This window comes from Dermacentor variabilis, chromosome 9, assembly GCF_050947875.1.
Source record: "Dermacentor variabilis isolate Ectoservices chromosome 9, ASM5094787v1, whole genome shotgun sequence".
NCBI lineage: Eukaryota > Metazoa > Arthropoda > Arachnida > Ixodida > Ixodidae > Dermacentor > Dermacentor variabilis.
The window spans coordinates 17,794,967-17,811,200 of record NC_134576.1 but is presented as its reverse complement, the minus strand read 5'-3'; the positions used below and the strand labels follow the sequence as shown (position 1 = coordinate 17,811,200).

The 16,234-nt window shown below is 43.6% G+C and overlaps 1 protein-coding gene across 1 annotated transcript; it reads right to left on the bottom strand.

Moving 5' to 3' along the window:
- Positions 1-694: 694 nt before the first annotated feature.
- LOC142558629 (uncharacterized) lies at positions 695-15,135 on the bottom strand. The gene is made up of 2 exons (XM_075670803.1): positions 14,453-15,135; positions 695-2,848 (listed from the first exon to the last, which is right to left on the bottom strand). Exons 1-2 carry the CDS (start codon positions 14,472-14,474, stop codon positions 2,454-2,456), a joined length of 417 nt encoding a protein of 138 aa, XP_075526918.1. The 5' UTR covers positions 14,475-15,135; the 3' UTR covers positions 695-2,453.
- Between the last annotated feature and the right edge of the window lie 1,099 nt (positions 15,136-16,234).

Here is a 16,234-nt window from a genome sequence, read left to right as displayed (position 1 = left end):
TGCAAGCCCATAACAGGCCTTGGTTAGAAATGTCTAAATGCACTAGTACTTACCATCCAATACTAGTGCTACAACTTGTAGGTTCCATGAAAGGTTGCTGTCAAGGCAGCTTTGTTTATTATTAACTTTTTATGGCAAATATTTGCGGCCTGCTCACTGGCCGTGCTGCTTCAGAAGGGTTGCCAACTTACAGCACAAAGGGAACACATGGAGACGGCCAGTACAAAATTACTGCAAACCACTTGACAATGGGCCAGCAATAAATACATTAGATGAGGCATAAATGTGTGAATGATAGTGATGATAGGTTATTATGAACAGAGATGCAAGTTGATAAACAAGGCTTCACTATATACAATATGTGCTAACGCATCCAAGTAATTAATGCTAAAACCAGGCAGAGCCTCCACAGATTGAAATTACCCTAAATTAACTGCAAAAGAAGGAGTGTCGATAGGGCAAGGAGTATTCATGTTCTGTTATCACAGGACAGTTGTATAGGATACACATGCAATTGCACCAATCAGAGCTTCCGTCGAACACATATTTGGAAAGAGCCTGCTTGCCATATTCATAATGCCAGGATATGAAATGGTCCTGAGAGCACAAAAGCAAATGACGTGATCACAACCAACCTATGCAGTCTGTCTCTCGGTAAATGCGCAATTACAAATTTAATCAGAACTGCATGGAATGCAAGTGAGGAACAGGCATTTATTAAAATACTAACACACCGTTCACAGCTGCAGAGTCATGCACGAAAAAATATGCCAGCCTGAAACAAAAAACCAAACCAAACAAACAAAACGAAACAAAAAGCCAGACTGAAAATTTAGTAACCTAAATGCAAGCAGTTCTGAACAAATTAATTTCACAAGGCTTTCACATCGCACATGTAACAAGACAAGTTCAGTTTCACAGAAGCACTTACTGCAGGCACTGCAAATGCATGATAGAGCGCATCATAAACAGAAGTGACAATAAATATATCTGAATGGCAACAGCGTCCCGCTATTCTGCATAGGCTCAATGGCTGACGCGAGAAGGAAAAATCAAAGCGACAGTAGTTCTAAACAAGAACAAATTACGAGCTTAATTTCCTTGACTTGAGAATTCACATTGTGTATTTGCATTTATAAAAGGAAATGCTGATGCAATTGTTCATTACATTTCCATGCTCACAAAAAATACATCTGCAAAATACACAAGGTCTGCAAGTATGGATTAACACAAGGAAGCACAATATATATATTGTAATGAAATAGAATATGTTGTTCCCTGTGAATATGGTGAATGGTGTGGAAGAAATCAGTGCACTAGCTACCTCAAATGAGCATCCTCGGTTAAGATGTGTTTGGACAATCATAGAAGTACAAGTGTTCCCCCATTTCATATCCAAGTCACATGAGTATTACAGTGCAAAAGGCATAAGGCAACAGAAATAAAACGCTTCATAAACTTGCTAAGTTTCATACCAAGTTGTCTTGTTCAACCAGTTTCACTGCTGACGAATCCTGTCACACTTTCTCCTTTGAGACATAAAGGTGCAAGGTGTGACCTTTTTTTGGCGACAATAAAAAAGGAGCCACATGGCATAATTTGCTGGAGGCAAATGCACAGAATAAGGCATCCCAAATTTCAACCTCAGTGGTGGCAAAAAAATAAACGTTTGGTGTTATAACTTTCAGGACAAGAGGTACAGTATCTCAAAGGCAGAGCCCTCATGAACATGAAGATCTCCAGCCAATACTTTGATACGTCATTCTGTAGATGCCACAGATGAAATTCTCACAGGCGATCCATGTTTTGGTGCTTCCTATGTGTCGGTGTGCCATCTTGGCTCCGTTTTTCTGCAATTTTGATATGTTGCACTCTCAGAAACAATGTGCACGTAGCTGTTGTGTAAGCTGTGTCAACTAGCTCAAACCACAACTCTTTTGTCATGCATCATTCTGGACACTGAAGAACAAAGCACTAGGATAACTTGGAAGACGAAAAATAAGCACTGGCTAAAGACAAGCACGAAAGCAATGTGTTCAACCAGACTTTGTGGCATTCTTGACAACACAAGATCTTATCAAGATCTTTCACACAGCATGGAACAAAATGGCCCTGCATTCAAACAGATGACACTGGTACAACTCATAACGTAACGCTGTTCTGTGAGTGAGCCAATTTTTTGTTTCACTGCATGACAATGATTACAACGGCACAGACACATGCCTCTGTTGCTTGCCTTTTAAACCTCGTGCACTGCCCTTCCTGCGGGTGTAACACAAAGCTCAGCTGCTATGAGTGGTCTCGTCTGTTACCCATGCTTGTGTTCCATCGTCCCAGAGCTCTGTTACCGAATAATGTGCATCATGTCCTGGTACTTGGACCAAAATTGGCTGGGCCAACTACGAGGGCTAAAGAGAGCAGAGTTTCCTTCCATCGCAGCACCTCTTCAAAAGTCAGGGCAGAGGTGCCGAGCGTGCGTGCGACAGAAGGTGCCGGTTGAGCGAGAAGCGGCCGGTGAACGACCGGCCACAGTCTGGGCACGCAAAGGGCCGTTCGCCCACGTGGCGCTTGAGGTGCGTCACGAGCGAGTTCTTGTGTGCGAACGCCACAGGGCAGAGGGAGCAGCGAAAGGGACGGGCCCCCGTGTGCGTGTGCATGTGCTCCTCGAGCACGTTCTTGCGCGTGAACGACTTGGGGCACACCCCACACCGAAAGGGCCGCTCGCCGGTGTGGGTGCGCACGTGCACCACCATGTTCCACTTGTGGTGCGTGGTGTACTTGCAGCTGTCGCAGTGGAACGTCTCGCCATGTGCGTGGAACGGCCGCCTGACACCTGCCACCGCAGTGCCTGCAAACGAGACCGGCTCTCAGCAGTGCGACAGCCAGGTCAGCAGGGCACTGAAACCGAGCCGCAGCTCAAGCAGTCCACAACACAGCACGCATGCCATCCCAGGGAAAGCGAGAAACTGGAAGTGCATCGAGGTTCAGCATCGCTTTGAGCTAAGCACTGAAATTATAAACATAATAGGTGTCCTTGACTTGCAATCGGTTGCACAAGTTCTTAGCTTTCTTTCTTTTGTTTTTTATTGATTACCTAAATCTCATGCATTTCTTAGTCACCGTCTGTATAGTCAATTCAAGCCTTCTGTGCTATGGTTAAGCAGGAACTACACTGGTGTTGTGATGATGCTAGCACTTCTTAAAAGACAAAGCATTTTCAACACATTAAAAAATGCAGTGACCCTTATACCACTCCCACAATCATGCTACACTCGCACTGTTTTACGTCTCCATGTCAAGAGGGCATACCCGATGACCCATCGATACACCACTCCATTCATCTGCAAGGAGGCTTTTCAAGACACTAAATGGACATAAGAAATTACTCTCTGACACAAAGAAAAGTTAGAAGAGCATAATATACTATTACATGCAATACATTATATCCAAGCAAAATACCTCTCCCTGCATGGGTTTTTGGTTACACGACCACACACAGATTGGTTGACACTGTTTCACTGTCAAGAAATGTCACTTCAGTGTTGCACTACTTTTACAGCTTAACTGAAAATATAGTTCTTAGTTTATGCAGTGCAAGCCTGCCCATTTCCATCAATGCAATGGAAGTCTTCTCATTCCCACCACAGTCTAAAAACATGTCCTGAGTGACAGACAGTCACTTTAAAGCTTCCAGCAGTTTCAGTTTGTAACTGGAACAGCCTCTTGCGGTCATAGGCTAGCCTGCAGGTTAACTTGAATGGTAGACTGACCACCATGACAAACTTTTCTTTGACCACAAAGTTTGCTTTTCACCAACACTGCACTGGGCCTCTCATTGTCACTCTGTTACAGTCAGCTGGATGGCGGTCGTTCTGCCTTAAGTGACTGAGTTCTGAACTTTCTCCTCTGTGAAGAAAACTAAACTGATCACTTTCGAGGACATCACATTTAGTGGTCACTGGTTGTCTAAGCCAGAGAAAAGAATGCTGGCCCCTCCAGTGGGTCGCCGCACCAGATGCTACATCAGGTCAAAGTGAAAGGATCCACAAAAGTTATCAGTAAAAAATATGACCCGAGAGCTTTAAGCAACATACCAAAAGCACTGTTGTCAAAAGAAGACTGCACGCAAGGCTGTTACTTGACAAGTTTCAAGCAATGCTCAAGAGCTTCAGAACCCTGAGCCGACACTATGGCATTGCCAACAGGGTTTCCCCGTCTCCTTGACAAAAATAAAGGTGCTGCATGCCATCCTGGCTGCCATGTACTTCACAAATGAACTCAACAAGCTGCAATTTCTTTAAGACTACCTGTACATTAATTCAAGCAGAAGGTATAATATTTGAGCAGTTTATTAACACGTTCTACTCACACTGTACAATCACACGAAAAAATTATTTTATACTACCTCGAAGTTGGTGCATAAAAGTCACATCATGACATCAGACTTTCTGATTCAAAGTTATATTTTATGCATTAGCCTTCCTGCACAGACAAGAAAACCAGCTGCCGAAAGCTTCCTTATACTATCCTGCAGCACATTAGTTCAGTTATTAGTGAACTTTAGTCTAACACACTAAATATTCTTACTATTAATAACACATTAGAGATGAAACAGGCAGCCTAAATGTTAGTTATGACAATCAACAAAGAAAAGACATAAAATCTAGCTGCATTAGACAAAACTGTTATCAAAAACTTCCATGCAAGCAAACGAACATAACGGTGCAAAATCTGCACGCTTTGTTTGAAAATAGGTCCACCAGCTGTCATTAGCGGCACTGCGGCTTCCTGCCGCACTGCACTAACATCTCCTAGTGTGTGTAAAATACCATTACTTATTTTTAAACATAAAATGGGAGCACTAGACAGGATAACTGAAAGGACATGCCTGGTGCACTGAAAAATAAGAATGTGAAACACTGAAGACAAGCAAACAAAAGAAAAAAAATGCACTGCACACAAGATAATAGGAAAGGAAATAGTTCCTTCAAAGAACAAATGGAACAGAGACATTGGGGCAAGAACAGTACTGGCAGAAAGAACCAGCACAAACACAACCCATGTAATACAAAAGAAAGGGAAAATGTTGCGACACATTATGTTCGGTACAACACCAGTGGCGATGGCGAGGATGCAACAGGTGAGGGCAAATCAGAAAGACTAACAGGCAAATGCAAAAAATATATATAAACAACTATGAAACAGAAACACACAAAACAAGGACAGAGCACTCCCCACAGCAAATTTTGTAGCGCAGAGTGCATGTCCCTAGTAGGCAAAAAAACTCACTCTGAAATTTGTTTAAAAATAGCAGCTATCTTGTGTTAAGTGAGCAACAGAAAAGTTAGACGTGGCTTGCAAACAGCTCATCGAAGGAGAGCTGCGCTGGCCAAAGTCCCACAGGTGATGACAAGCCACGCTGACCTTGGATGCCGCTTTATTTACACACTGAGAGGCGATTGTCACAGGGATGACTTCTGCTGCACAGTGCAACGTGATGAGTGAATAAATGCTCAGAGCTTGGCACCGATAAGGAAAGTGACAATCTAGTCTGTTGCTGTCCTGCTGAGCTAGGTGGTCATTGTAAATTCCGATATACAGCACAAAAAAGATACACATAAAGAAGACATGAAAGATGCAGACAAGCGCTGCTACCAGCTGTTCATTCCAATCGACACACCCTCAGGTTTTATAAAATGAGCCACACACAAGTCTCACACCCCTTTCCCCATGCAAAGGTGATAAACATGAGTAAAAACTAAAAAAGGTGAACAAAACTGCTGCCTGCTTTAGACAGCAGAATTCAAGAAGTCCAGTTCGGTACTGTGCAAAAGCGTAGATGCTTCACTTACACCGACAGGTGTATATATGTGGATATGGAATGCGTCTAAAGCCACTAGAGCCGTGCGGCATGCAGACTTGCCTAAGATAGTGGTCTTAGAAAAAAGTGCCTCGCAACCACACGCGATGGTATGGGCAACCAAATGTGCACATTTGTCCTATTTTTCCTTAACCTTCAGTGCATGCTCCCTGAGCCGGTTGTTGATGCACCTTTCAGTTTGGCCGATGTGCACACTTGCACACTTCAAGGGAACTGAATACAGTTGAACCCACTTATAACGATACCGGTTTTAACAATATATTGGTTATAAAAATGAGAAGCTACTGCACCGTCGACTTTTGTATGTTTTCCATGGTAAAATACCCCCATATACTACAATGCCCAGACACTGCATTATCGGTTATAATGATGAAGTCTGGCTGCTGGGGTCCGAGCCGAAAAGTAGTGAAATGCAAAATCCTTGAAAAGAAAACGAGAAATTCGAGCCGCTGCATGATGGGCCGCTGTTCCAACAGCTGCCGCGCACTCATTTTCTAGCCATCTCCGTGCAGCCCTCTCCCGTCGCCCTTCCACTCCTCCGAATATGAATGGGCTGTGCCCATTGCTCTATGCTACCCCACCCTTTGAAACACAAATGGACTGCGCCAACTGTGCCGCAAGCAGATTGCTCACATGTTGCTCGCTGGCTCCTCATTCAGTGCAGTGGTGTGAAAAGCTTAATCGCTCGCGTTTATTTTTGTTGGTTGTGTCAAAGTCATTCCTGGCCACGCGGTTTCTCAACTTCACTTGACTCGCCACCAAAACGGAACATGGCTGATCCACCTGCTGATCATTGGCAATGTATGCCATTGTCGGTGAAAAGAAAGTGCACGGCTATACATTTGGAAACTAAGTGCTTCTAACCAATGAGATGATCGTCACGAACATATTTGCAGCGGATAGCGATGGCGACGACGGCAGCGATGACACGGTAGGGCAGGCTGCCTCAACACTGTCCTCACAGGATGCCTGGCAGATGATTCAGTCCCTCCGGGGCTTAATTTTCCCGAGGAACCTTCCACTGCACTATGTGGAGCGCGTGGATGCCTTGGAAAAGGATGCCGGCAAGCTTTGCGTAAAGCATGCATGGCTGACGGACATAGGCTTTTCTCGTGCAAGCCAGTGACGAGTACGTGGTGAGATGCTTGTGGTGATCTCACCTCCAATTTCTTCTGGATTTCTCAAGTTGACAGGCTGCTGCGGCAGCCTTCTAGCAATATTTAAAAGGCCCCGTTTGGGGCCACCAAAGTGATGCCTCAGGGATGCTTGCAGGTCGCTTGCCACCCGTGACACCTCTTTGCAGTTGTTATAGCAGTGCCATTCTTTAATGCCGACAGTCGTGGCTTGTTACACGTGATCAGAGCGCCCAGGAAGCAGTTAAACAAGCGAACACAATCAACAGCCAGGCGGCGGAAAGTGGTGGGGAGGGGCACTGGCCTCCCTGCTAATATAGTTTTCTCACATCAGCTCTGCCGTCCCCCTATTTTTATTTTTTCGTGCAACCCGGTTAGAACAATTATCAGTTATAACAATGGAATTTTTGTGGCACTTGAATATTGGTATAAGTGGGTTCGATTGTATACGACTCCTCTCCTGTCGCACACCCTATGTAGGGGTATTGATGCCTGGTTTTGCAACCTCACTGAGTAGACCATAAGTATGATCGCTTGGTGCAAACAAGGACGGAAAAGAACAAGGGGAAGAAGTCATCAACACTGGGAAGGTTCTTAAGGTGTTTAGGTATGTTGATGACTTTTTAGTTATTTTAGAGCTACAAGATGACCTTACACCCCCTGAGGGTATTTTAGATGTTTTTAAACAAGCGGGGCAGGGTTTGGATTTCACTCATGAATTGCCTGGCACTGAGGGTTTACTATTCCTGGATCTTCGGACAAGGCTTCGCGCACACCACATATGCTGGGAGTACCTCCCACGGGTCAAGAAGGGTCTTCTGCCTTTTGCCTCTGCCCACTCAAAAATAGTAAAAAGGGGCATCGCATTTCAGTGCTTGGATGCTGCGCTCCCAAAATCGTGCCCGCATACTATGCGGCATAGCTTTGACAATCACATTGGTCGCCTATTGGCAAGCGGGATTTCATGAGTTGCTTGTTGGTGCAGTGGCCGAATTTCTCTCCTGAAAAGGGTAAAGAACAGAGCCGGAACGGAAAGCACGGAGATTCAGCAACGGACGGCGAGGCCCTTAGTAATGCCTTTTATTCACAAGGTCTTGAGCAACCTGAACAAGGTCACTAACAGGCATCGTATTCCTGTGGTTTTTATGGCTCCTAAGAAGCTTTCCAGGTTCTGCCCTCAGATTTGCGTTGACAGCAAGCGAGGTTGCAAAACCAGGCATGAACACCCCTACATAGAGTGTGTGACAAGAGTCATATATTCAGTTCCCTTGAAGTGTGGAAATGTATACGTCGACCACACTGAACGATGCATCAAGAACCGGTTCAGGAAGCATGCACTAAAAGAAAAAAAAAAAAGAGGACAAATATGCACATTTTGTTGCCCATATCGCGTGTGGTTGTGAGGCACTTTTTTCTGGCACCACTATCTTAGGCAAGTCTGCAAACCGCACGCACGGCTCGAGTGGCTTTAGCAGCATTCCATATCCACAAAAGTTCACCTATCTGTGTAAGCAAAGCATCTATGCTTTTACACGGCACCGAATTGAACTTCTTGAATTCTGCTATCTAAAGCAGGCAGCAGTTTTGTTCACCTTTTTTAGTTTTTACTTAAGTTTATCACCTTCGCATGGAAAAAAGGGATGTGACACTTGTGCATGGCTCACTTTGTAAAATCGGAGGGTGTGTCAATTGGAATAAACAGTTGGTACTAGTAGTGCTTGCCTGCGTCTTTCGTGTCTTCTTTATGGGTATGCGTTTTTTTTTTTTACTGCTTTTCGCATTTACAATAGTTCTACTGATCTGCAGACTTTCCACTAGTACAGGAAAACCTTGTTATATCAAAGTTGCATATCCAATATTCATTATGGACATATTTGTTGCACAATGATATCAGTAAGAAATTTCTCAAACTCATTTCATCATAGCTGATAAATAATTATATCCATGTTCATTATATTAAGGTTCAACTGTGCAATGAAGCACATCTGCTGGAAGCCAGGGAGGCATCGCAATGCTGCACAGACACTGGACTCAGCTTGTTATACTTGAAAATGAAGAGCAAACCACAAAGAACCTGGGCACATCAATAAAAGCTGGAACACAAATAGCACTTTTGTGAGACTGCAATATTGAAGCAAATTGCATGAAGTCATGATTTAAGCTGCTTCTAGAGCAAAACCAAGAAAGAACTTCACATTAGTGATCAATCAATTGTCAAAAGAATTGTCAAAACGCAAATAGTGTATGGGCTTTAAATTACAGAATAAGGATTGCAATGAAATTACTGGAGTGTTGTGCACTTGTGTTCTACACACTTTTTATAAAGTTCAGGGCAATAAATTCAAATCACTTGGAGGAAATAACTAACTAACAGCAAGGGCATGCCACACAGTAAATACTTTCGTCAGCCAGTCACAGTGCGTGCTATGCTGAAATGGAGATGCAGGAGCACAACATTTCAATATACACGCTTCCATAAAGAATTGCAGACATGATGCCGTGCTTGGCCTCCTCAAAAAACTGCAGAAAGAGTCAAATTACCAAAGCAAGTGAAGTGTCCAGTCACTAAGACAAATCTGCATTCAGTTTACATAAATGAAGGTGGACGTGAAATCATCAGGACCAAGCTTAGGACAAACTCTGATGCCACATATGCAAGCACATGTGAAATTCAGAAATGCTTTTAGAGAACTGCTGGGCCGATTTGAATCAAATTTGTTGCATTTGAGGCAGAAAGTTAAAACTCCAGTGAGTGCAGGAAGTGTAATTTTGACTTATGGTCTGAGCATTTCTTGCAAAAAATGCTAAAAATTGATAAGTCGAAGCACAAAGCTTACAAATCCAACTCAGCACCGAAAATAGAGATTGCAGTTCTGCAATCTTGCACCTGTTAAAGCAACTAGAACGGACAAGCTTGATATATAAATTTTCAGTTCACGTGAAGTTGCTACAATGTTTAAAAAGATCTTCCAATAGTCCTACACAATTTAGCGGTATATCTAAAGAGCAGCGTATAATATATAAATTATGTCCACATTACATGTGTCACTACGTGCAGTTTAAAGAATTGATATAGTTTTTTACTGTCAAGTTACAGCTCCTGTCCTGGTCACGCATCACTTCTGGTGAGCAGTAATGGTAGCGTTTCAGTTTCAGGATCAAAAACTGTTATTTTTGCTAACTGAAATGATGCTTCCGCTTTTATTTCAAATGTCCATTTTCGCACGGAGGCTCCTCTATATTTACACTGTCATAAACCAGGCTTTCTATGTGATACAAGATCTTGTTCCAGATGGCCTTCAAGGTAACATTTGCATAACTACGTAAGAAGCAAGCACTATGAAGCACTATGTTGCAAATTCACCATTACTAGCTGCACTAATACATGAAAGAGGCTCCAGGGTATGCCTGGCTCTGTTTCTTTCCTGCATGTTATTCCATGCTTGAGAGATCAAACTGCTGCAACAAGATTACCTTCTTGAAAAGAGTAATGGCACTGTGCCTTAAGGCTTAAAGTAATTACTTTAGCACTGTATGGTAAAAGCTGACATCGCCAGATAATGTGAAACTTTATTTCAAAAGGCAGAAACATATACAAGGCAAAGACGCACAAAACGAAAACTGAAAAAGCCATGAAATTTTCGCGGCAAACGAAACTCAAAGCACCCATGAATTTATGCACCGTCACATAATATCCGAGAAACAACGTTGACATATTTAGAAGATTTGACATGCGAGAGGAACATCTTGATGGTTCGTGATTATGGTAGGAAATTACTACACAAACGCAAAGTTATGGACACCACACAAGACAACTAGAAATAGTACAAGCACTTACACTGTTCCTATGCATCATCTTGTGTGGTGTCCGCTTATATGCATTCGCACAGTGATTTCTTACCATAATGTTAAGTCTGCATTCCTGTATTTTTTCAATTCAAGAATTAACTGTTTTATGTGACACAAAGCTATGTTGCTATCCTTTCTACAGTCATGTTAATGTGACTACATCCTGCTGGCCTTGGGAATGACACTCTACTCATACGTTCATGACAGACCGCTGCCTAGCCACCTTGCAAGTTCATTTTCCATATTTGAAAGGTCTTCAGGAAGTCACTTTATTAGGGCTGTTGTGAGCAAACTTTATGGATCTCAATAATTTTGCAAAAAGCTGGAGCAAAGCAATTTTAAATGCAGCACAATGACACTATTCTGTGCACTGCATGCATTTGACACTTCCTGCATTAACCCTTTTAGCGCCATGTCAATGTAGTACAGTCACCTGGCTGTGGAAGCGCACCCCTGAACAAGCCCAAGGTAATCTGTGAATGTGAAACTTTCACACACTGGTGGTGTCGTCCACTCAGAAGGTGATTAACCTCAGCTTGCTGCTATTTTTCACTGCTTGTTTGATGTTTCTGATGTATCATGAGGTGCTCAGAAGGGGAGGGGGGGAAAAATCCTGAAACGTATCCATGACCATACACCCAACTGTGGTGCAGTCCAACCCATTCCAGAGCCCGTGCTCTGCCCAGCAGCAGTGGAAATTCTGCATCATACCTTTAAAAAGCTGTACATTAGGTTTCTTTTACATCTACCTGTTGCCACAGAGATCCTGCCCTACCTGTCATATATTATTGCACAGGTAGTGTTCGTAAAGCTAACAAGCACACAGATTTGGGTGCATGGTTACACGTGCAATTAATAAGCAGAACCCTGCACAAGTACAGAGTGCTTACTGTACAATCACCATATTACCCTAAACACAGCACCACAAATTAACAAGACATGCGCCTTCTTGCAACTTTGATGACACCTCTCCAATCAAGACGATAAAACACGGAAGTTATTCAGGGCCGCTATCTTGTACACGTTCGAAAAGCCGACGTTCGATTTTGCCTCGCGCGATTGTCCAGGCTGCGCCGGTATCGCGGCCTAGGCTAATCTAGTCCAATCACTTGAGGCGAAATCGAATGTCAGCTTTTCGGACGTGTACAAGATAGCGGCCCTGCATACACAAGTCAGATAGCCATGACCGATTCTACAGGATGATGCAGTACCGTGCTTACAACTGTCTTTCAAAGTTTTGTCCATTGTTCCAACTTAATTTCCATGATCAAAAACCAGTTAAAACTTGGGCACCACTGCATTACGATGCTTGTCTCTAAAGACAAGGTGGCCGCAGTGTAAGCTACAACTGTACAAAACAAAGCTGCTATGCTCTGCAACTGTTTTCATGTCGTGAAAGTTAGCATGTCAACAGCGTAGTAGATATCACATCTAAATACAACACAATGTTGTATTTAGATGTGATATCTAAAGATCTGAGATCGGAGCCCTAAATTAGCTTTGAAAGGTGGTTGTATAATAGTCGTCCTGGACATCAAACTCGGATATATTGAATTATGGTCTGTAACAAACAGCTGTAAGATCCCATTGGAAATCCCATGCTAAATTATAGCACTGTACTACACATACATCGAACTTCCATTCAACATTACATTCAATATATTGAATGCGACACCACGCTGCACCCCTGCAAGTGCACTTCTCCTAATGGAACCAAAACCACTTCTCGCACAATTGAAAATATTTATGCGGACAAAATGGCACTGTTTTGGCAGATGCTGTTAAAGAGGGCATTGAATCTGAAAGGCAGTATGTGCCATGGAGGAAAAATGTGCAAGGTGCGTGTCTCAAAACATGGATGGCTAATATAGCTAAGGTCTTATCGGCACTCCACAATGACAGATTTGCTTCAGTACGCTTCACCGCAACACATCTCTGTAATGCTGCGAAGCATACTAACTGAGGGAAGAACTAATTGCTGTACAGGGAAGTATGCCACCTGAGGTTCGTTATCAGAAAGAGGATCTCGGGCCACACTACCGCAAGAGTGTAAAGGCCTCCCAGTAGTACATGTGCATTCTGCAAAAAAGCATGGATGGTATTCTTTTTTGCTCAATGGCTCTGGGCATGGGATGCTGAACTGGAGATGCCTGTGCTGTCAGGTTTGTGTGGTAGAGCTTCTGCAAATGGAGTCTTAGAGTTGTCGGTGGCCAAAACGAGTTTGACCTCCAACCCCTACTTGGCCAGATCTTTTGCATTACAGTATGGATATAAATTTACAAAACCTCCACCCCCCACATTCTCATTTCGCAGAAAGACCATCGTGGCGACTGCGGGAAGACACGGCATTGCACGATTTGCAAGCCCACAGCCCACATTAAACGTTCTTGTTTCGTACTCTCAAGTTCGCATGCGAGTGCGAATTAACTATGACATTTTTCGGGCTGAAAGACACTTTCAAATCTAACAGAGCCTGCCTGGTCAGCCCATTTTGTGCGATTTGTAGTACAAGTGCGCTGAAGGTGGCACGGTACATGTCCACACAGGCTGGTCTGCTTCCATTCTCTGTTCCTATTTCTACCATAGTATTTCGATGTGAGCAAAACGCACTGCAGTTTTGCGGCCTGCCAATACGGGCTTTTAGGGTTAGAGTTGTGATCAGTTTATGCATTACCATTCTGCAGCAAAAGTGATTTGAGAAATTGATGTGGAATTAAATTTTAGCACATTTGACGAAGAACAAATAGGCAATTCTCGCTTTTCACCATCTCAGAAGACTGTCTGCCGAGACAAGCAGAGTTTTCAGATAAGCTTCAGCTAGGCATACTTTCTATTTTAAATGGGTATAGCAAACTATTTTGCAATTCCCTTTGAGTATATCTGGAATCGACAGCATAAATACTATAAATATATAAATTATAATGTAAAAGTTACCTGCCTTAATATCATTTGTATAAACAACTCATATGCACATTAATTTTCACCAGTAATTCATTTTTCTTTGTCACATTGTCATACCAGCTCCGTGTTAAAAGATAGCTAGGAGTTTGTACAGATGCCATAGTGTTGAAATGCACCCTGTGTGGGAGCCATCACTAAAAGAACCGCCAGTCACCACAGCACTCGCATGCAACTGCAGCCGAGTGAGGCTGTGAGCTAGCAAACAGACTTTAAGTACATAGTTCTGAAAAATGTGACAACTCGCTTATACAGTTTTGCTGTCACTGATGCACTAGTCAGATTGGCATACGTCTGTGAAGAATCTTTGCGATCGTGCCAGTGATGGAACCTTCAGAAAATGATAGTTGCAGGTGCTGTCAACTTAAGTACACTCCCGAGTACTTGCACACACCAGCTGCCAGTCATGGCAGCAGAAATCAGTTATCACTCCTTTCTTCGCTTAAAGTGCTGCCTATGCACAATTAGCAACTTTCAGTCAAGTTTACTTGTCTTGCTCGCCAGAACAACAACGCTAAACCGATTTTGTTTCAGCAACACAAACGTTTTGTTGGTCAACACTGTAGCAACACAGCTGCTTGCTGGTTCACGTTCACAGGTTGCTTTACTGCGCCTTTAGCATGTTTTTTACCTGAGATAGTGAAAGGATGCATGATGGCTGTGTGAATGAAGTCTTATGCATCCTTCTGTAAACCGAGACGTTCCCACAGTAGTTTGATGCGCCTCAGTACAGAATAAGTGCAGCAGTGCCCACTGCATCGACTTGTCACATGCAAGCACGAGTGAACTTGATCTAATGAGGAAGCTTTCGAGACTAGTGCTCGGCACCAATGGGCAGGGGGCACGCGTGTGCCGACAGTTCAGCTGGAGAAGCAAACACAAGGCGGCACTGTTCACAGCTCAGCGTGACTTCCCCAACATCCTCCTGCGAAGTGGTGGCAGCAACATTGTGCACCAGCACGTGGCTGGCTAGTGCTGAGGCGGCAGCAAAAGTGCGGCAGCACTGTCTGCAGCGGTAGGGCCGTTCACCCGAGTGCAAGCGCAGGTGTGTCTCCAGGTGCGACTTCTGCACAAAGCGCTTGAGGCAGCTCGGACACTGGTAGGGACGGTCGCCTGTGTGGATGCGCTCGTGACGCAGCAGCAGCGAGTGATAGAGTGCCGTGTAGTTGCAGAAGCGGCAATGCAGCACGCGACTCCGAATGGCCTCAAGCTGCATGTCTGCGAGAGGAAGACGGGGCAGAAGAGGCATCATGGGATGCACACTTGGGAGCAATGACCACGTACACGCCCTCACACAACAGTTTGGCATGACTGCTGAGTAAGGTTAACAGTACGAGAGTGGAGCATGAGAAAACGCTGGCACCCTTAAAGGCCAACTGCAATGAAATATCCAACTCGCTATGCATGTCGTCATTGGTGCAAAGAGCTGAAGCAGGGGAACAGAAAAGGGAGAAGGTGCTTCTGCCTTCTTTCTCTGCTTCACGCTCTCTGTACCAAGAACAATATGCATAGCAAGCCTAAACACCAGCTGCCTCAAGAACAAGTCCTTTTGAAATGTTGGAAGCCAGAAAATGACTAGTTTCAGATAATGCAAATATAAGAGATTCCGTGCGAAATTTGATGTTTGAAATATATGACGAGAAACTTGAAAAAATATCCATTTCTTATAGCAACACAGAAAAAGTAATTTGAAAAAATACAGAAAAATGAAGAAAAAAAAAAAGACGGCTGCTATTACCGCATGCTAAAAGTGACACATGACCTGGAATGTAAGGCTCTTCAGCATGACCTCCGAGATAAGGAGGCGCCTGCGGCGTGCTGAACAATCTCAGAGACAACGTGTTGGGACTTGTGTCATAGTGACAACTATCAAGTGCAAGCTTCATCTGCTTGAATGTTGTTTAAAGGCTGATAACCACACAATATGAGCTTTGCAATTTTGCCATGATTGTTTCATTGGTACATATTACTCATTCACGATAAATTTAGCCAACGTGAAATTTCATTGCAGTTAGCCTTCAACCCTTTAATCCCCGATCCCGAGTTGTACTAGTCATGGGAGGTTGTACCAATGACGAGTCACACTGATTCAACCCGACGTTGTGATGCTCCCACTGCCAAAGGCGAATTACGGGTCGCATGGAGAGAAAGCTGCCCTCAAGGGCAGCTTTTTTTGTGTGTGTATGTTAGGAACTAAACCCAGAAACCAATCAGGTATATATTTTCAGAATCACGATGAAATAGAAAAGTCGCAGTTTTGCTCAAAAGACGGAGCACTGATTGCGATAGCAAATTAGTAGACAGCCATAATAAGTAAGGATAGTAGCTTATCGCCCAACTTGTAAACACTCGCTTACTAACTGTACGTGTATCAGTATCTTACTTATTAAGTCGTGTATCAGTATCTGTATTT